General features: G+C 38.1%; 2 protein-coding genes and 1 long non-coding RNA gene across 6 annotated transcripts; 2 read left to right on the top strand and 1 right to left on the bottom strand.

The window, feature by feature from the left end:
- The first annotated feature begins 4,224 nt into the window (after positions 1 to 4,224).
- LOC127953396 (E3 ubiquitin-protein ligase TRIM35-like) lies at positions 4,225 to 21,443 on the top strand. The gene is made up of 6 exons (XM_052552632.1): positions 4,225 to 4,723; positions 5,256 to 5,351; positions 10,473 to 10,703; positions 10,779 to 10,801; positions 10,883 to 11,004; positions 19,441 to 21,443. The coding sequence occupies exons 1-6, from the start codon at positions 4,322 to 4,324 to the stop codon at positions 19,932 to 19,934; spliced, it is 1,368 nt and encodes a 455-aa protein (XP_052408592.1). The 5' UTR covers positions 4,225 to 4,321; the 3' UTR covers positions 19,935 to 21,443.
- Positions 13,232 to 16,437, top strand: LOC127953452 (uncharacterized). Of its 4 annotated transcripts, XR_008153167.1 has the most exons (7): positions 13,238 to 13,386; positions 13,561 to 13,608; positions 14,605 to 14,891; positions 15,248 to 15,329; positions 15,423 to 15,604; positions 15,715 to 15,815; positions 16,309 to 16,437. It is a non-coding gene; the product is annotated as an uncharacterized LOC127953452 (long non-coding RNA). The 4 variants fall into 4 exon arrangements; XR_008153170.1 differs by having other exon boundaries at positions 13,237 to 13,608; positions 15,423 to 15,553; XR_008153168.1 differs by having other exon boundaries at positions 13,232 to 13,608; positions 15,423 to 15,815.
- Positions 14,255 to 16,483, bottom strand: LOC127953377 (piggyBac transposable element-derived protein 4-like). The gene is made up of 2 exons (XM_052552604.1): positions 15,088 to 16,483; positions 14,255 to 14,926 (listed from the first exon to the last, which is right to left on the bottom strand). The coding sequence occupies exons 1-2, from the start codon at positions 16,481 to 16,483 to the stop codon at positions 14,607 to 14,609; spliced, it is 1,716 nt and encodes a 571-aa protein (XP_052408564.1). The 3' UTR covers positions 14,255 to 14,606.
- Positions 21,444 to 21,860: the final 417 nt, after the last annotated feature.

Genomic DNA, 21,860 nt, shown 5'->3' with positions numbered 1-21,860 from the left:
GGCGAAAGTGCGGGGCTGCAGGGCAAAATGCATAGAGCACTTGTTAAGAAATGTTCTGCAATAAGTTGGCTCACCAGCGTAACTCTCCGGTGCCGGAAGTAGCGGCTCAGGCCGGAAGTGGTCCTGGGGAATCCCCGGGGGAACGGTCGGCGCTGGCGGGGCGATGGGCGCAGTGGGAGACGTGAGCTGATGGATCTGCTGGGTGAGCTCGGACACCTGTGCCACCAGCGCTTGGACAGCGCGTCCGGTGTTCGAGATGCTCTCCTGCTGCTGATCCATTCTCTTGACGCTATGGTGCATGAAATCGGTGAGGGTGTTGGTGCTCGCTGCTTCCATGTTGGGTGAGATCGTTCTGTGACGGCTGGTGAAAAGACAGTCCGGAAACAAATACGAGTTAACAGGATTTAATGAGATGATGAGATATGATACAAAGACACCCAAAGACGATGAGGCGATAACACTCCAGGGAGACGGTGGAAGGTGAGAAATCCAGCTGGTAGTGGAGTGTAGGTGAGGAGTCCGGGTCTTGACGGTGTGAGGCAGCAGGAGAGAGTGGCACAGGAACTGCGGGGAACAGAGCCGAAGGTATGTGTCCGTGGCTGAGTGATCGTGCGGAGAGTGGATGAGGTTCTAGGGAAAACACAGACATCCAAAACGCAAACTAACACAGAAGTCAGACGGGGGTAACACAACGGCATGAAACAACGATCTCACAAACACAAGACGTGAGACAAGCCATTATATAGGAGATGAGTAATGAGTGGCAGCTGTTGCTGATACAATTAACGGAGACACCCACAACTAATCAGTGCAAACGCAGAACACACAGAATTCACCACAAAGTGTAAACAACCCGAGATCACGGTTTACCAACCGTGACAAAAAGCTGAAATGTGATGTTTATTTTTTTATTAAACCTTTTCAAAGCTTTATTTGAACATTTACATTAGATATCTCAATCTTGAAATCTTGAATGCTATTAAACTGTTGTCAGTCAAGTTGTCATTTAAAATCCAGACATCATTGGTAATGTTTTTGTTTTAGTGATTATGCAAACAAAAAGTCATTGTATTTGTTGTTTGTTGATTTTTAAATATTAAACTTGGTTAAATGATTTATGTCTCCAGCAGATTATAACAATAACATTATAACAATACCATGATAATTTTGGTCACTATAATCGTGATAAGAAATTTTCATACGTTACATCCCTAGTTCAGTGCAAACACTTCTGTCATGCATTTGGGAAAAAAACCTTCCGTCGACTGAATTTTACCTTTCAAATTTGAGCCAAGTGCAACTTTGGCATATCCTTTGTTTATAAGCAGTGGTGTGATGGTGATTTAAATAAAATAAAGATTTCCATACATATGGAGATCCCCTTGTATTTGGTAAAAAGATTTACCATCTTGCCTGGAAAATATTGTTTTCATGGTCAGAGTTTATAATGTAGACACGGCGGGCTGTTTATTCACATGAGACTCCGTTCATCTCAGTCATCAGACACACACACACACACACACACACACACTTATCACGCTTTAAACAGTACGTGCTCTACATCAGTCCCATTTCCTCCTTCGGTTTCAAATGTGCAAAGCATTGGTGAGGCACGCACAGATCAGGTAAGACTTCAATTTAACCAACTTTATTAACTAACCAACCTTTAAATACACATCTTATTATTTTTTGCAGTTGCATGAAATTAGAACATTTAGAAGGCAAAAGCTTAATAGAACTAAAATGTATCAACTAATGTTTTGTAATATATCTAATCATTTACAAATGAATTTTTATGGGTTATCAACAGTTTTATATATGCATCAGTTTTCTCCTATACAGTCTATGGTTTTTTCAGATGATTCGGAGCTGCAGCCGCGCCCTCTGTACTAACTAACCAACCTAAATACAAATCTAAAAAATTAAATCTCTATTAGTACATTTTGTTTCTGTAGTTGCTTGAAATTATAATATTGGCAATAGCTTATGTAAACGAATAATGCAAACAAAACCAATGATATCTTGCGATTTAGCTGTTATTGCATGGCACTGTTAAATGTCAGCTACTAAAAAGAATGAAAAAACCTTCATCATGAGCTGTTTGGCATAATTTCTCACTGTATCCAGTAGGCCTGGTGTGTTAATGTGTTCATTAAAGATTTGCTCGTTAGTTGTTCAGCAAATGCTGCAGCCGCGCCCCACACTAAAAGCTCTCACACACACTACACATTCACCATCTACAGCAACTCAACACTAATATGATTGAGCCACAGTCAACTGCACCAGATAACAAAATTATAATACAAATAAATAAAAAAACGGCAGCTCTTTAGAATTTTTACTCTGAGACAAATAAAGAGAAATAAATAAAACACATGAGGGATTTTATTGTTAATACTTGTGTATTTTATTGCATTATATTTTAACATTTTAAAGCAAGTTCGTTTTTGAATACAGTTTGTTAAAAGTTTTACCTGAAGAAATCCTGATGACGTCTCTTTTGCTTCACTTGTTCACATAGTGTATGGCAGTTCAATTATGTTTTATAATATATATATATATATATATATATATATATATATATATATATACAAGACCTATACTGGGGATTTTTTTGTATTCTCCAACGCAACCTGCCAGCCCTAAGCATACGCCTTTACACTTTAGCTCCAGGCTTCATGCCCTCACATCTTCCTACTTCTAACATTCCACTTTTAATTTCCCCCATCAATGGCCAGCAGCACCCGCTGCAGATGCCCAAGCAAGCATACTGGCGTCCTCCCTAATTTCTGTCTTTCTTTTCCTTTTCCTATGTTCTTCCCCAAGCACCAGGGGTTAATCCGTGAGCGAGGCTGCCTCTGCAAATGGTTACGCCCCCTCCTTATCTTCCTTCTATAAACCAAACCTCAGTATACTTTATTCTGCCACTCTGTAACCACTTCCTGTGCCTAATACCATCAAATCTCAGATTCTCGCAGCAATTTCCTAGATACAATGTTTTAATTGGCTTTTTTTGTTTTCTGAGATGCTCAGACTCTGGAATAACCCCTAAATTTAACCCCAAACTCCACCTGACAATCTCTGATTTGTCTATACTTGATAGCAAAACTATCGCTTACTTCATTAAATAAAGTAAGATGGACCAAGAAAGGAAAGGCCACTACATGTACATTTTTTTAACAGGCTCTCTTTTCTTCTGTCCATCTCTGGAACGCTCAATCTAAATCTGCGCTGGATCCTCTCTTCTTCGACGACTCAAACCATCCCGTTACACGTTTTTTGTTACCAAAAACTCTTAAAATCTGCTCAATCAGACATATCCGCAGAAAATTTTCCAGCCGGTCAGCAACTACAGCAGCTCAAAAGGGCCTGTCACAAAATCAGATAGAGGCCCTCGGTTGTTGGTCATCAGACACTTTTCAAAATTATATCAAGTATGATCAACTCCACATAAAGGCAGCCCATGTAGCCCTAATAAATTAAAAAAATCAGCATTTTAAATCATGTTGTTAACTCGATTAATCAGAGGCTTTCCTTCCCAGTGCAGTCAGTTAGCGCTCCTTGGTCAAAGTAAGGGCTCTCCAGCCGTTATTACAAATCTCCTCGCCTATTAAGCATCAGACATGGCTCTCCCTTTAAGCCTTCCGTCTGTTGTTGAGTTGCGCTGCATGACCAACAGCTCCCTTCGGTTGCAGAGTGAGCCCCCCATCTGAGTTATGTTGCATGCTCAGTGGCGGTCAGCGATCTCCCTCCCGATGGAGTAGAGCTGACTCTCCCTTCCGGTCCCTCAATTTGATATCTGCCATTGTGCTCCTCTTATAGCGGCACGGAGGGCTCGCCAGTAAGACATTGCGAGTCGCAGGTCTCATCGAACACTGCATGGGCTCTGCCGGTCACTCTAAGCCTTCTCTCTTCTAAGCAAGCATTTTTTGGGGGGCAACTAAATTTAGCTTTTTGGCCGCTATCCTATGCCTTTAAGCTTCTTTTGGGGAGTTCTTTGTGTTCGGGCTATGTTCCGGGCCCGGACCCCTCCCCTAGGACAGCATGCCAAAATATGCCTACTATTTGCTATCAGATTAGATGCAAGGGAGAACTCGTGAAGTGCACTTTTTCAGAAAGGGCTGAACAAGCAACAATATATTTAGATTTTTTTTTGTTGCCATACACAACATCTCCGTCACTTATGTATTTTATCTTACATGCACTTTATTTGTCTCTGAACAGACAGCAGATCTTTGTGATTCTCTTGGGGATTCATTTCTGAAAGCATCATTCAGAAAGTGAAAGTAAAATTCAGATTGCTGGAGCTCAAACAGTCAAAATGGCTTCACTAACTATATCTGCAGAAGAGCTTTCTTGTCCTGTGTGCTGTGAAATCTTCAAGGATCCCGTTGTTTTATCATGTAGTCACAGTTTCTGTAAAGAGTGTCTTAAGCAGTTCTGGAGAATCAAGAAAACCCAGGAGTGTCCCGTCTGCAGGAGAAGATCCTCAAGAGATAATTCTCCTTGTAATCTTGCGTTAAAAAATCTGTCTGAGTCATTCCTGAAGAAGAAAAACGAGAGCCATTCATCAGGATCTGAGGAGATCTGCAGTTTACACAGTGAGAAACTCAAACTCTTCTGTCTGGAGGACAAACAGCCGGTGTGTTTAGTGTGCAGAGATTCACAACAACATGACAATCATAAATTCAGACCCATCAGTGAAGCGGCTTCGTCATATAAGGTAAGATTCTGTTGATAAGGCTATTTAAAAGTTTATTTGATTGAAGAGGACTGCAGTGATCTGAACCCCATTATAAAAAAAAAAAATTGGCAAATTAGTAATTTTGGTAGCAAATAAAGACACAGGCCCAGTTGGTATTGGATAGCTATTTTGCTAAAAACAATATTTCGATTTACAAACTGATTTGTGTTCACTCAGGTTGGTTTTATGGCAGGGTATAATTTCTGAATTAATTTACTATGAGATTCACACAAAAACAGAAGTAATCAGGCAAATAATTTTGCACTGCATTATATGACCATATTGGGGAAGCTGTGGCCAAATGGTTAAAGAGTTGGACTTGTTACCCGAAGGTTGCAGATTTGAGTCTCAGTGCAGGCAGGAGTTGTAGGGGAGTCAATGAACACTGCTCTCTTCCACCCTCAATACATGATTAGTTAATTAGTAAATTTAATAGTAATTAGTTTCACTTTATCGTCTTTTTGTTCTTTCCCTGCAATCTGGTGTTTAATGTATTTTTGTTTAATTCCAGGAGGAGCTCAAATCAGCTATTAAGTCCTTACAAGAGAAAGTTAAACACAATGAAAGAATTAAACAAGAGTTTGAGGAAACATTTCAGCACATCAAGGTGAGGAAACAGAATACAGAGTCATTTTTATTACACCTGTAGATCACTATATAAAGGTATGATCTTATATACAGTAGGTGGACATCCAAAACTGCGGTTTTACCGCCGCCGCATGTTTGAAAAGTGCATTTGCAACTCTTGACCGCTGAGTGGCGCTTTAACCACAAGTTATCAAACAAGTGCATCAAAGCACATTTTTGCAAATAGTGGTCAGCTTTGCCTCCCCAATGCGTTATGTTTGACAGCTGCAGTCAAGAAGAATGAAATAAAAACACTGTAGTTAAAATATTAAATATTCACAGATAAAAGTTTAGTATTTATGAAGTTATGTGCATTTATTAGAACAAATTTAAGCAGGATAAATGTCAAGCCTTTGAGCCTGTGCTTATATTTTCTCTAAGCTACACAGTATTACACCATATTTTAGATTTGACACATTTAATCGGTGTGCAGTATTTAGGGGTGAAAATCGAATCAGAATTTTCTAATCTTGCCGATATTTGACTGATAGTTGAATCATTTGTTTGGGGACGGGGCAAAATACATTAACACGAGATAATTCAGACATTCGACTAACATACTGATGTTAACACACAGGGAAAATTTGTAAGGGACACCTTGCAGATATATACGGGGTAAATAATGTTTTATGTTTTGATGAACAGATAGCTAACACTTAACCATAACAATATTTTTATTTTTATTTTTTTTTACAATAGTGCTCTCGTTGTAACATTAGCCTAAAACGTTAGCAGGTTAATGTTCTACATTTCTGTTTTGAGCTGCACGCACTGAAGATGACCAGTAGAGTGACGCATTTGATAGCAAATTTTTAATCAATGGGAATCAACCCATAATTTCATATAGAATACACTTTGTTTTTTTATACAACATAACATTAATAGTAAGACTTAAAGGCTATTTGCAAAAAGAGCCCAAATGCACATGAACATATCTGCGGGCTCTGAATGCGAACTCCTTTTGTGACGTGTTCTTCATGTAACAATGTGCAGAAACACGGCAGCTAAAACTCTAAAAATTCATAGCATTTTAGTATAATGGTCTTCTCATTATAATAGTATGTATATACAGTCGGTAGACATACAAAATGCCCTTTTTACTGCCGCGGCGATGTAAGGTGCATTTGCAGCTTTTGACCGCTGAGTGGCGCTTTAACCACAAGTTATCAAACACATTTTCGCTAGGAGACGTCAGTTTTGCCTCACTGACGTGTTAGATTTGACTGCTTCAGTCAGGGAAAATGAAAGAAAAACACTATAGTTTAAATATTTAATATTCACAGATGAAAGTTTGGTATTTATGAAGTTATGTGTATTTCTTAGAACGAATTCAAGCAGGATAAATGTCAAGCCTGTTCCCGGAGTCTGAGCTTATATTTTCTAAGCTACATGGTATTAAACTATATTTTAGATTTGACACATTTAAAAGGTGTGCAGTATTATTTATATTATATTAATTATGCGTTATATTATTCAAAAGAAATTGTGGTTTACTTTGCATCGGAGCATTATAAGTGCCTATTAAAATAGCCTATTTTAGGGGGGTAGGCTACATGGATTAATATGCAAAATGTCAATATTCTAATATATTATGCCTATATTTTAATTTATATTTTAAATATAAATATTTTTTTCTTTAATAAAACAGCATGCATTTTTGTTATTCGTTACTTGTCCTTTATTTTGACATAACGTATTGGGACAAAGACATTTGTCTGTAAACTGATTAAGAAATTGTTGCATGTTTACACGTGAAGCACTGTATAATTTAGTTCCCATTATTTATGCCTAATTAGCCTAAAAAAAGAAACGAATAATTTAAACCTGCACGATTAAATCTTTGAAACGTCCTCACGATTAAATTCAAATTTTCTCATTATAATCAACAAAATACACAAGATTTAAAAAAAGAGCTTAAGTAATTGACAACTTAAGTGATTTTAAAGGGAGCCTTATTTACTTGCTTTTAAAGTTGGGAAATAGCATATGGCCTATTTAAAAAACTGGTTTATGATTTAAACAGATTTTTAAATCAATATCAAATGACGAAGAAAAATTTACGAAACGAGTTTTAATATAGTTCTTTATCATTCATTCAGCAGTCAAATTTATAACTGCAACCAGATGATTTAAAAAAAAATAGTAATGTTATTACCTTAATGCTGGAAAGACCTTTATTTATTTATTTTTAATACTAGTCCGTCATGCATCTAACCATCCACTCAGCTTTAAGAGCTGTTCAGATTAAAACTGGCAGCTCAGCAGTGAGTCAGTGTCATGGACGGAGGACCTGTTAATATATTTTCTAGTTTATATTTCCATCTCGTTATGCCACTGGTTTAAAAAATATAGAAAAAATAAAAGTTTTTTATTAAAAAAATAAAGCTTGGCGAGTCGATGATTGAGCATTGCTGCAGGTTGATTTTAGGTGGATGTGCTGTGCTTGTGCAGCCGCAGTCGTCTTCGTTTCAGCAGCAGAGTCTGTGAGCAGCAACAACTTCCCCTCCGCACTCAGAGCATTTAATGATCACTCCGATCTGCACGCACTGATACCAGAAACACGCTCCGCCTTCAATCCATGGATAAAGTTTTTCAATATGTTTGACATGTTATGTTCATAACGTAGCCTATAAAAAATAAAAAAAAATAACAGGAGGGCTTCAAAGTGGCTTAGGCTATTGTGTGTATTTTGTAATCATCCAAAGCTGAGCAACGAGGGAGGCAGGTTATGAATGTGATGCAGATGCAATGAAAAAAAAAAATGGATAAAAACATACACAAAACTTGCAAGTAATTAACAACATTGCCTAGATTAGGCCCATACTCTGTCCGTAATTTTAACCACAGTAACAAATTTCCACTGATTAATTACCTATTTTCATTTGCTGCAATTTTTTTCTTTTCTTTTTTTTTTGTAAGAGGAAATGTTTTTTGACACATTATTACATTCAGAAATAATAATGCCTGGCCTAATATTGTTATGTACAGTATTGTTCAAAATAATAGCAGTACAATGTGACTAACCAGAATAATCAAGGTTTTTAGTATATTTTTTATTGCTACGTGGCAAACAAGTTACCAGTAGGTTCAGTAGATTGTCAGAAAACAAACAAGACCCAGCATTCATGATATGCACGCTCTTAAGGCTGTGCAATTGGGCAATTAGTTGAAAGGGGTGTGTTCAAAAAAATAGCAGTGTCTACCTTTGACTGTACAAACTCAAAACTATTTTGTACAAACATTTTTTTTTTCTGGGATTTAGCAATCCTGTGAATCACTAAACTAATATTTAGTTGTATGACCACAGTTTTTTAAAACTGCTTGACATCTGTGTGGCATGGAGTCAACCAACTTGTGGCACCTCTCAGCTGTTATTCCACTCCATGATTCTTTAACAACATTCCACAATTCATTCACATTTCTTGGTTTTGCTTCAGAAACAGCATTTTTGATATCACCCCACAAGTTCTCAATTGGATTAAGGTCTGGAGATTGGGCTGGCCACTCCATAACATTAATTTTGTTGGTTTGGAACCAAGACTTTGCCCGTTTACTAGTGTGTTTTGGGTCATTGTCTTGTTGAAACAACCATTTCAAGGGCATGTCCTCTTCAGCATAGGGCAACATGACCTCTTCAAGTATTTTAACATACGCAAACTGATCCATGATCTCTGGTATGCGATAAATAGGCCCAACACCATAGTAGGAGAAACATGCCCATATCATGATGCTTGCACCTCCATGCTTCACTGTCTTCACTGTGTACTGTGGCTTGAATTCAGAGTTTGGGGGTCGTCTCACAAACTGCCTGTGGCCCTTGGACCCAAAAAGAACAATTTTACTCTCATCAGTCCACAAAATGTTCCTCCATTTCTCTTTAGGCCAGTTGATGTGTTCTTTGGCAAATTGTAACCTCTTCTGCACATGCCTTTTTTTTTAACAGAGGGACTTTGCGGGGGATTCTTGAAAATAGATTAGCTTCACACAGACGTCTTCTAACTGTCACAGTACTTACAGGTAACTCCAGACTGTCTTTGATCATCCTGGAGGTGATCATTGGCTGAGCCTTTGCCATTCTGGTTATTCTTCTATCCATTTTGATGGTTGTCTTCCGTTTTCTTCCACGTCTCTCTGGTTTTGCTCTCCATTTTAAGGCATTGGAGATCATTTTAGCTGAACAGCCTATCATTTTTTGCACCTCTTTGTAGGTTTTCCCCTCTCTAATCAACTTCTTAATCAAAGTACGCTGTTCTTCTGAACAATGTCTTGAACGACCCATTTTCCTCAGCTTTCAAATGCATGTTCAACAAGTGTTGGCTTCATCCTTAAATAGGGGCCACCTGATTCACACCTGATTCTTCACAAAATTGATGACCTCAGTGATTGAATGCCACACTGCTATTTTTTTGAACACACCCCTTTCAACTAATTGCCCAATTGCACAGCCTTAAGAGCGTGCATATCATGAATGCTGGGTCTCATTTGTTTTCTGACAATCTACTGAACCTACTGGTAACTTGTTTGCCACGTAACAATAAAAAAATATACGAAAAACCTTGATTATTCTGGTCAGTCACATTGTACTGCTATTATTTTGAACAATACTGTATGTAGGCCTACCGACAGGATATTTTTAGTTCCCTTCACTCTACAACAAATCCTTTAAATGTAATACATTTATCAGAACAGAACATTAATAAAAAATATATAATTCTAATGGATACATTTAATTGCAGCATATAATAATGTAGGCTTAGCTATAAAAAAACAAAATAATAATAATAATTTAAAGCAAAACATAAGGTAATGTTGGGCTCTCTCATTTGGGAGAAATCCATTTCCAGATTCGTGATGTTGCCCATTTGAAGCGTAACTATTATTCAGTAGGTAAAATAGGCTTTGCAGTTCACACGTGTTTCAGTATTGATGGAAAAACCCACTATATTTAAGATATACTCCATATGGACTCCAGATGATTGAGTAAATGACAATTATCCATCTGCTTCTGGATCTGTTGTATGTAGGTGTCTGAGTTTAACTCAGATCTGAATTGTGATTGTGTTGATGTTTGTCGATTGAAGTGAATATAGTTTGTTTTCAGTCTCAAGCTAAGCACACAGGGCATCAGATTAAACAGCAGTTTGAGAAGCTTCATCAGTTTCTCAGAGATCAAGAAGAAGCTGCAATCACTGCACTGAGGGAGGAAGAGAAGCAGAAGAAGCAGATTATGGATGAGAAGCTGAAGGAGATGAACAGACACATCTCAGCTCTTTCACACACAATCAAAGACATGGAGGAGATGATGAAAGCCAGTGACATCTGCTTTGTGAAGGTCTGATTTCAGTTCATTTGATTGATTGATTGATTGATTGAGTTGTTTATGATCAATGGTGTGATTGTTTTGCAGGATTTTCCAGTCTCAATGGAAAGGTGAGTGATCTGCTGGTATCTCTGCTCTCTCTGCTTCCGATCCAAAAGCCACTGCAGTTCTGTTCCTGAATGTTCTTCCAGAGCCCAGATTGCATCACAGCCAGATCCACAAACACCTTCTGGAGCTTTGATTAATGTGCCGCATTACTTGGGCAACCTGCCCTTCAGAGTCTGGAAGAAGATGCAGGGCATCATCCAGAACAGTGAGTCTGAATGCAGAACATCTAAGCTTGCATACACACACACTCGAAATGATGCAATATTGACAGATTTCAGCATTATGTGTGAAGAACCAGATCATCTAACAGCTTGCTTAAGCAGCTTACTTTGTGAAGATGTCGAAATCAAAGCATGCTGGCATGCTCATTAAACTCGAAAAGCACGGTTTTAGGACTCTGCTGCTGAGTATTCATCTGGCGAATCTCCACTCCCTTGCAAACAAATCAGAAAAGCTACAACTCCTAACCCACACAAACAAGGTCTTTTTAAACTCCGCTAAGCTTTGCTTCATGGAAACCTGGCTGAATGGAGCAATCCCAGACTTCCAGCTGTTCAGAACAGACCATCTCACCGAGACGTTGGGGAAAACGAGAGGCTGGGGATTATGTTTTTATATCAATGAAGGCTGGTGTACAGAGATGACAGTTTTAAAGAAGATGTGTTGCCCAATTTTGGAAGCTTTTTTAATTAACTTCATTTCATTAGTCTTTTCATTGGATGCAGGAGATTTCCCCGTTTATTCTGGTAAGTGTGTACATTCCTCCTGATGTGCATGTGAATGCAGCACACACCCCGAGCAGCGTTCATTATCATTTTCAGAGATTTTAATAAAACCAATCTCAACCGTGAACTGCCTAAATATAGACAGCACATCACGTGACCCACCAGAGATGGCAATATACTGGACCACTACTACACTGTTTTAAATGATGTATACCACTCTGTCCCCCGAGGAGCTCTGGGACTCTCTGATCACTCTTTGGTTCTTCTACGAGCCTGCAGGCAGAAACTCAAATATGCTAAGCCTGTAGTAAAAACAGTAAAGACATGGACTGTTGAAGCAGAGCAAGTTTACAGGCCTGCTTCAAACTTACTGATTAAAGTGTTTTTGAGGCTGCACCTACTGATCTGGAAGAGCTTAATGACACCGTGATATCCTACATCAGTTTCTGTGAGGACATGTGTGTACCCACCAAGACTTATTTACAACCTGTCCTCCAACCAATACGCTTGTATAGGTCGTTTGTCCAAATCCCTGAAATACGACCCATCAGAGCGTATACTACAATTGCGCCCCTATCTGCAAAAGATCGTTTTCATATTAATGTTTTGTACTCTTTTATTTGCCCTCTGGTTTGCGTTTCGTGTAGCTCAGTTAGTAGATTATTGCGTTATACCTTGATATGTAATCATGCCATCATGGGTTCGATCCCAGGGAACGGACCTGCATGAAAATCTATATGCTCAATAAATCATAATTTAGCATGATTTCTGTGAGGGTTAGGTTTAGGGGTGGGGTTAGGTGTGGTCATTCGAACAAATAAGCCACCTAGTAAAATATGTAGGAAATACTGTGAGATCGGTGTAAAACGCCCACACATTGCATTTAAATAAACCTGCGTTTTGATTTGTAATGACGTTTTACGTCAATTCATGACGACAGACGCAACGCGATACTGTCATTATTTTTACGCCCGCTAGAGGGCGTTTAACTTTAAAACGTAAATATAGGTCATAACAAATGCTTGCACAAACGACCTATATGGTTGTTTTTTGTTGGAGGACAGGCTCCTTATTTAACATTTAACAATGACAAACCTTGGTACAGTAAAAAACTAAAACAGCTTCGCCAGGCCAAAGAGGATGCCTATGGGAGTGGGAACAAAAATATACACTAAATAGGGAGATAATAGTGGCAAAGTTAAACTACTCTGGATAGCAAAAAAAAAATGCTTTCAAGTAGTGCTGGGCGGTCAACCGGTTCATACCGAAAACCGGTTTACATTTTCTTTATGATGTTAATTTTGAATAATCCTCCATACAGGTGTATTTTAATTACTCAGCGTTTGGAATTAACTTTATGCTGCGCCGCGGCCGCACGACACTGTTTCAGATGGACCCTTTACAATGTTGCATGTGGTAAGGGTAACACTCAGCAGTACTCTGGTGTTACGTTGTAACGCCTGTTGCACTGTCTGTCTGCAGTGCGTATTAATGGATTCCAGCTGCACCAGGTGTCCGTCTGTGCTTCAAGGAGTGGTGCGTCGTCTGCAGCAGTTTAGCGATTGTTAACATACTGAGTCTATTTTTGCTGTGCTGCAGGCGCTGAATTAAAGTGAAAGTGCATTGTTCGTGGGAAAAATTATCATGGATTAACATGGAAACGCAGTCACATGGGTTTTGGGCTAGCTTTAACCTTTTCGCACGTAAGTTCTAAAATAGTCAGACCAGCAGTCTGGCGTGAGTTTTTTTCTGCGACCGTTATTTTGCAATCAGTCGCGTTCTAATTTCCATGGAGACGCATGAACCTTGTCATGTGACATTTCAGTCAAAATGGCGCGCACACGATGGATAACCGTCTGCAGGTGAGTAGCTTGAATATTTCGCTTTATTTAATTTTTTTTATTCAAAACCTCTCAAATAATTTGTTAGCGTGTACCGACTATGGTTGAAATGGTTCTGTTTGCTGCCCCCACCCCCTCCCCTCCACTGCTGTGAACTTCGCTTGCACATGGTACTTTGCATCTCCCCCAGAACAGCCGCGTGACAATCCGTGCATCTCCCCCAGAAACGCCGCGTGACAATCGGTAAGTATTAGTATTTAGTTGTTAATTTTATGTTTCATAATCCGTGCATTCAGGAGGTAAAGTCAGGGTTCAGTTGAATTGATACGTTATACATAACGTGAATATACCAAAGCACATATTTGACGTTAAATCAATTTTCTTGTTTGTTTTAGTATATTGCTCACCGAGTTTTATATCTCTCAATTGCAAAGCAAATCAAAAGATGCCATGTTTAAGCAGAGTAAAGCTACATGGTATGACATTGTTAAATGATATTTTCCTAGCCTACAAAACATTTGAGCAAGCTAATAAGTGAAGTGTGAGTCTATACAATTATTATATTACTATATGGTCACACCTCACTTATCAGCTTGCTCAAATGTTTGTATAGGGAAATATAATTTGATGATGTCATACAATGTAGATTTTACTTTTTTTGTAGAAGTAGTGCAGCTGTGCATATAGCCCAAAAAGAATGTGTTTTGGGCTTCATGTATGTTTTATTAATGTAAAAATAGAAAAAATATAAATGTATACCAGTTTTGTATTAAACAAAAACGTTTATTATCACTATTACAAAACAGAAAACAAATATATTTACAATGACTAACAATTAAAATAGTATCATAAACAAACACAAAATCTGTAAAAATACTCTGACTTTTGGTAAATGTTTTTGTTTAAAATAAACTATATTATACATACTGGTACCTTTTATATTTAATAATATAATTACAATAAATTATAAAGTATCATCATAAATTCATTAATATAGGCTACTCTGACTTTTTTCTGACAGGCTTAATAATGCTTCATGAAAACCAGTCATCATATCCGCTTTGTAAACAAATATAAAAACAACTATGTACAATAAATATTAAACAAAAAACTATAAATATACTGACTTTTAATAAATGGTTTTGTTTAAAGCAAACTATTTTACACACTTAATATGATTACAATAAATAATAATTAACAATGTATCATCATGAATTAATATACTTTGACTTTTTACAGGCTTAATAATGCTTCAGTGTGTGGTACTCCTCAAAACACGGGACAGCACACAAGGGAGTGTTGCATGGCACACACATGTGCTTGGTGAGGCGCCTCTGCTTGCCCTTGCGTGTGCTGGAGAGGCAGACCTTGCAGTGCCGCCTGGTCTTGCTGCCCTGGGAAGTGGTCTGAGGGACTTCAGATGGGAAATGCCTGGCTGTAAGGCGCAGAGGAGTGTCCAAGGCAGGACGCCCGCCTTTGGTTGGACCTCGCAGTGTGCTGTACTCCTCCAGCAGCCCTCTCATCAGGTTCGTCCTGAATTGTAGGGAGGTGATTTCCTTTCCTACTCATAGTAGAGCACATCAATAGGAAGTGAGGAGAAAATATTAGTATGTGACAGTGTGGTCTGTTTATTATTGTGAATTTGTTAACACTTTAAATTACATTAATTAAAAATGTTAGCACTTTTTATCTCGTTTATATTTATTTGTATCCATTTCTCACCAGTAATTTGCCGGTAGACGATGTGGCTGTTGAGTAAAACCGTGTCGAGTACATGAAAAAATACTTTCTTGTACCACTTGGTAGACTTTCTGGTGCATTCATGAAAACCAGTCATCATATCAGCTTTGTCAACTGCACCCATCTTTTTGTTGTACTCCAGCACACAGACTGGCTTCATCATTGGTTGCCCAGTGAGGTGATCCAGCTTGCCTGTGGCTGCCATACCAGTTGGATGGACTGTGGTAAGGACATGAACATCCCTCTTGTCATGCCATTTTACTGCCAACTGTGACCCATTCTCTTTGAATTCCACCTCACCTTTTTTCATCTTGCAGGTGAACTTTGGCATCCCTTTTCTGTGTCCGCGCACGGTCCCACAAGCTCCAGTGCCAAGTGACAAGAGGTGCTGGAAAAGTATGGGACTACTGTACCAGTTGTCAACATATAGAACATGACATTTGCCTAAGTAAGGTGCTAAGAGTGTCATCACAACGGACCCAGAAATCCCAAGTCCTGGGTAATGTTGTATGTCAGTGGAGGATCCAGTGTAAATGATCATGTCCTCCACATAACCAGTTAGCACATCACACAAAACAAAAAACTTGATCTCAAATCTGTGCCGTTTAGATGGAATGAACTGACGAAATGCCAGCCTGCCTTTCCACTTCATCAGAGACTCATCCACACACAGATCCCTGTATGGCACAAAAATGCGACGAAAAGAGGAGGTGAGCGCAGTGAATATGTGTCTGATTTTTTTCAGCGGGTCATTGGAAACTGCTGTTGCATTGTTTGCAAAGTGAAGACAGCGGAGGAGCAGAAGGAAGCGATCCTGTGAGAACAAAGACCCAAAAAATGGGGTCAAGAGCATGGGGTCTGTGCTCCAGTAATCACGAAGTGATGGTTTTTTGATCACACCCATTAAGAGAACTGACACTAAAAATGTGTACATTTCAGGGATATTTGTTGGAACCCATTTAACCAGCTTCCCTTTCATTTCCTTCTCTTGCAAGTCAGAGGCATAGCGGTTTGTTTCCTCCACAATTTCTCCCATGACATCTTCCGTTAGAAACAATTTAAAACAATTTACCTCACTGGGTGATTCTGGTGGATTTTGCACACCACAGTGCTGGTTGTTAAAATTGCCTGGGCCAGGAGGATAAAAAAGGTTGGTTGCCTTCCACAACAATGAGTTTAATGTTACCTCTTCTGCCTCATTAGGAACTGGTGTCATCTCTTCGTCTTCAAAGTTGTCCAGAGCTTCAAGATTTGGGGGAAGATCCTCATCACTGTCACTCTCTGCCTCGCTGTCAAAAATCTCCTCATCAGAATTAAAAAAAAATTCCTCAATTTCCTCATTTGTCAGTTTTCTTCTTTTGAATGTATTATCTGTCATTTTCTCTTATGTTGGTGAGCTGGATTAAAGTTGTCTCTTTAAATTACAACAAAGGCGATTGTGAGGTAACGGTGACGTCAGCTTTACATCAGTTGTCAGCGGGAAAAAAAAGACTCGCAATCCATGACAGTTAAAATATTTTTATTTTTTTATACAAAATATTTACAAACTTGTAGTTATTAACATCGTTAAATATATGTAAGTTAACTCCTAATGTGGTATTAATTTAAGAAAAAAAAACATGTTTGTTGATCGGTAAGTTATCACATGACGGGCTATGGGCGCCGCCATTATTTGTTTACAACACTGATGGAGAGTTGGACTTAGAGCCTGCTGGATTTACAACATGCAAGATCATCCATGTTTCCCGAAATATATGACTAACCCCCGCTTCACTGCATCTCACGCGACGCTCCTGCTTGACGCTCACACGCTGCTTCTGGAGTGAATGCACTCATTGATTAACATGCACGCACGTCTGAAAAAATACCCGCTGTTCACGCGTCGCTGACACTTGCGTTGTGAAACAGCTGTTATCTACAAGGTATGTGTTTGACTTGAATAAATATTAATATTACATGTTTAAAATGTTCTTTTACTGTTATTTATATATATATATGAGTGTGCAATAACAACATATATTTCTGTTATTGTGTAGTGTATTTTAAAGTGAATGAAACATAAAATAAACATTAAAATACATTGAACAGTTGTGATAATAATTGTAGCTGAGCACATCTGTCTCTGGCTCAGTGCCAGTCAAAGCGGGAAAGCAGTGAAAGCTAAAGTTTGAAATTTTGAATTTAGCAGTTGATCACGTGATTTACTGAACGTTCTAATCACACCGGTGTGATCGTACGCTCCAGGGACCAGCCAAGACTGATCACACCGGTGTGATCGTACGTGTCAAAGGGTTAAAACAAGAAAAAGAGCACTTTTAGATAAACAAGGAAAACCATGACCATGGTAATAAACCAAACTGGTACAACATAACAAATATATATGTTCACTTTTATGGAAGCAGAAAAAAAAATTCATTAAGACCCATGGGATTGCTTGTGATAAAAATTCAAATGCAAAATGCACGAGACTGTTTCTGTCTGTGGTGATTTTTAAATATTTTAACAAGAAAAGTAGGCTAATTATTGTGTTTAAATGTTTTGCTGCTTGCTTGAGCTGCTTATTATACACTAAACCGGCGTGGATCAGTAGCGGACTGCAAAGACGTCCTGTGTGAAAGCACGAGTCCGTGCTGCAAACTGCATATGCACTGCAGGGGGAGTAAGGAATATTCATTCATAAAGCTGAACAGCAAATTTGGCTCAATTCAGAATAACATAAAAAATAGAGCTGTTTTAACTAAAAAAATTCTACATAGACTATTTACATACGTAATATGTGGGTTTTGTCATTTTCTGATTGGTCAACTTCAGATGGAACACCAAATCATCTCATTCAACTGCAGATTCTGCACGGATTTTAAACCGACAGCGTCCAATTTTTTTTGACATGTTTGAAAATTATTGGGAGGTCGGGAGGTGCTCATAACAAGCTTGGATTGGCCATAATTGTTCTTACATGGTACGAGTCGTGACCATGTGAGCATTCACTATGAAATCGTACGACAGCAAATATTACACCATGTTCGCCTGCCTAAACCAAGAAACCAAAAATCATAACACAACAAATTCTTTGTGTATTTGCGCATGTTATAGACACGCCAGGCTCCAACACCATCCTGTCTGTACTGTAACAGCGCACACAGTGACAAGACACAGTCTTTAGACCGGCCCTTTTTACCTTTATCTGGCTGACGTGCCTCACTAATTGCTAGATGGTGGCAGCAGCCGGGAGGCATTCCCTGCGTTCCATTCGGAAGGGCCCATCCCTCAGCCCTAATCCCTTCAAAGTGTTTACCTTCGGAGAGCTTCAAAAAGTTGAAAGGGACCAAACAACTGTTTCTTGCCCTTCTTCGTCATCATCACGTGCCCACACGGAGGCGTTGTCATGTAGTAGTAGTAGTAGTAGTAGTAAGTCATCATCCAAACAATCTGCACAAAGGATCATGGAAGCCCGAAGTGTCCATCAGTTGTATCCTTCGTAATTCTTCATTCTGAAGGGCCCTTTGATGTGGCCAGTTTTGAGTACTTTGGTTTGGAACGACCCTTCAGTATGGTGGCCATTATTGTTTTCAATCCAAAGTGCCCTTCTGAGGGCGATATATCCTGTTTTATTGCTTTAAAAATGTCCTATTTAGCTTCAAATTTAATATGTATAATTATAAATTTGTATAATTATAATTGTATAAATAATTTCATTTCAGTTTTAGTCATTTTAATACTTCAAGTTAATTTATTTCAATTAGTTGCCAAAATAACTTTTCTGATTTACAGTTCATTTTAATTGTTAGATGTTTATCTACTAAATATTATTTATAGTATTTAAGCTTATTTTAATTAATGAAACTAATATTAAAAGATTTAGTTATAGTATTATTATTTAACTGCATTATCGTGGAAAATACCTACTGTTTATTTATTATTTTAATAATTAGGCAGCATTAGGTAAAGAGCTTTGTGATTTATACAAGAAAAACGCTGGTGAAAATGAGATGGATAAGAACATTATTTCTTCTGCATTATTACATAAATCATCTCGAATATGAAAGAATTGTGTAAAGTTCTGTTTAAAGGTAAGATTTTGTATTAAAACAGTTTCTCACTATAATTGAATATAAAGTGTAAATCAAAGTAATCTCTATTCAGTATGCGTCACTTTAATTTTCAGTATTGATAAATCACACAGACAATGACTGACAGTGATGAGAGGAAAATGTCTGATGTGTTTGATCAATAGGATGAGTGTCATAATTCATAATCATCTGTGTTGGGTTGACTCTTGATCATTATACAGTATGAACATCAGAATAACAGCATCTGTTGATTGTGTCTCATCAGCTCCTGTGATTCTGGATCCAAACACTGCAGAACCACGTCTCGTCGTGTCTGATGATCTGACCAGTGTGAGAAACAGTGCAGACAAACAACCTGTTCCTGATAATCCGGAGAGATTTAGACATTATTTCTGTGTCCTGGGCTCAGAGGGTTTTAACTCAGGTACACACTGCTGGCATGTAGAGGTTAAAGAAAGTGAAAGCTGGATTCTTGGAGTAACAACAGCATCAAACCGGAGGAAGGGAAGTGTTTTCTTTAACAATGATGTCTGGTGTGTGAGGTACAGATGGTCTTTTGATTGTGGTTTTGGTGTTGAACAGCAGCTTGATTATGTGAGAGTGAATCTGGACTATGACAGAGGAACAGTGTCTTTCTCTGATCCTGTAACTAACACACAACTACACACATTCACAACCACCTTCACTGACACTGTCTTTCCATTTTTCTGGTGTCATTTTTCTTCCTCTCTGAGGATTTTAGCGATCAATAGTCTGTAATCATTACTTCTGCAGCTCTGGATCTTCCTGCTTTCATCTTTCATTGTGTTTCAACATTTAATAACGAGTACGAGACTACTTTCTGAATATCAGCATGGTTGTGATTGATAGTTAGTTTAACTGTGATCACTGATGGATATTAAAAGGTGTCATCTGAAGCTGCATGAAGCTTTGCTTCGCGATGAGAGGATTAAGACATAATTCACCCTGAAAAGATGTGATTTGGTAGAGGATGTGAGATTTGGATTTCCTCAGAAAAAAAGAATCAAGCGCTTTATACAGCAGAGATCATAAACATGAGTAAGTCTCTTTTTATTTATTTATATACTTGTACTAGTTTTCACATAACATGTAAACATTTTACTAGTTAGACTTTTTCCAAAATATAACTCCTGACTAAATGTATAATCAAGTGAAACATTATGAATTTTCAATAACAATACTGTATACAATGCTATACCATTAAAAAGCTTGATGTAAATAATATAAATGTAACAAATGTAACACAATGCTGTTCTTTCAATTTACCCCCCCCCCCCCAAAAAAAACCTGAAAACACATTCTCAGCTCTTTTCAACATTATTAATAATAATTATAATACTAACAAATGTTGTTGTTTTTTTTGTAGAAAATCTGATTGTTAAAAGGATTTCTGAAGGATTGTGTGACTAAAGTAATGGTGCAAAGAATTCAGTTTGAAAGTCAGCTTTGTTCCTAATAAACTGTTTATCTGCACTTGCAAGTGAATATTAAATTATGTTGTGGGATAATTAAATATATTCTAAATAAACTACAAACATACAATTCAGTGTTGTAGTCGAGACCAGCTCATTCGAGTCCGAGTCCAGATCGAGTCCAGAGAGGGTCGAGTCCGAGTCAAGACCGAGTTCAGAAAGGGTCGAGTCCGAGTCAAGACCGAGTTCAGAAAGGGTCGAGTCCGAGTCAAGACCGAGTTCAGAAAGGGTCGAGTCCGAGTCAAGACCGAGTTCAGAAAGGGTCGAGTCCGAGTCAAGACTGAGACCAGAGAGATTGGATCTTTGACAAGACCTAAAGAAATCTTCAAGAGTATGTAAAATGTTTGGTGGAAACAATAAAGGGTAAAAGGGCCACATAGTATGTGGTGTAAAGGTAATTTTATTAGTATTATGAATTGTAACTTGTCAATATCAAGTGCTCATTTTCACATAACATCGTTGTACCACTATACACATCCATATAACCTTTCTAGTACACATAACATTACTGTACGACTCTATATTGTAATTCCACATAACACTTCTAGTACAAGTAACATTACTGTACCACTATACCTGTAAATGTTCAACTGTAACAGCTTTTACATAACTTTTAACCTTGAAGCTTAACTAATGACTGCTAATATCCTTACAATGTCTTGGATTATGTGCACTTTAGATGTTGTGAAGATTACAGATGGGCATAATTACTTTTCAAAAAAATAAGTGAGGAGACCATCCTGCTACCCAACCAAGCACGATGTGGTCTCATGATCAATCAACCCCGACTAAAAACACTCTCTACTGGCGCAGAGGAAGCGGGGACTGACAACAGTTACCATTTTATCACTTTCTAATCTAATGCTAATTTCCCTGGATGGTGCGTTTTAATGCAGGGTAAAATACACACTAGTACAAGTTTTTTTTAGTTACGGAGGGCATACACACAAGAGCCGACTGACTGTCCAGGAAAATTTCATGCAAAAGTGTGTATGTGCCAGGGGAAGAAAGCTGGATGAAATGCAATATAAGTTCAATGCATTCTGTCAGACATGTTTTTGGGGGGAGATGTTTAGTGTTGAGACAGTCAGTCTGTGTCTGTATTCATTATATAATTTAATTAAACGATATTTGTTTTTTTTCTGTGACCATTTTGTCCTACTTTGTAAAAATAACACAGTTGAGAGAAATA

The sequence above is a fragment of the Carassius gibelio genome, chromosome B3 (assembly GCF_023724105.1).
Source record: "Carassius gibelio isolate Cgi1373 ecotype wild population from Czech Republic chromosome B3, carGib1.2-hapl.c, whole genome shotgun sequence".
Classification (NCBI taxonomy): Eukaryota; Metazoa; Chordata; class Actinopteri; order Cypriniformes; family Cyprinidae; genus Carassius; species Carassius gibelio.
Note: the sequence above shows the minus strand (reverse complement) of the source record. Positions and strands in the feature narration are given on the sequence as shown.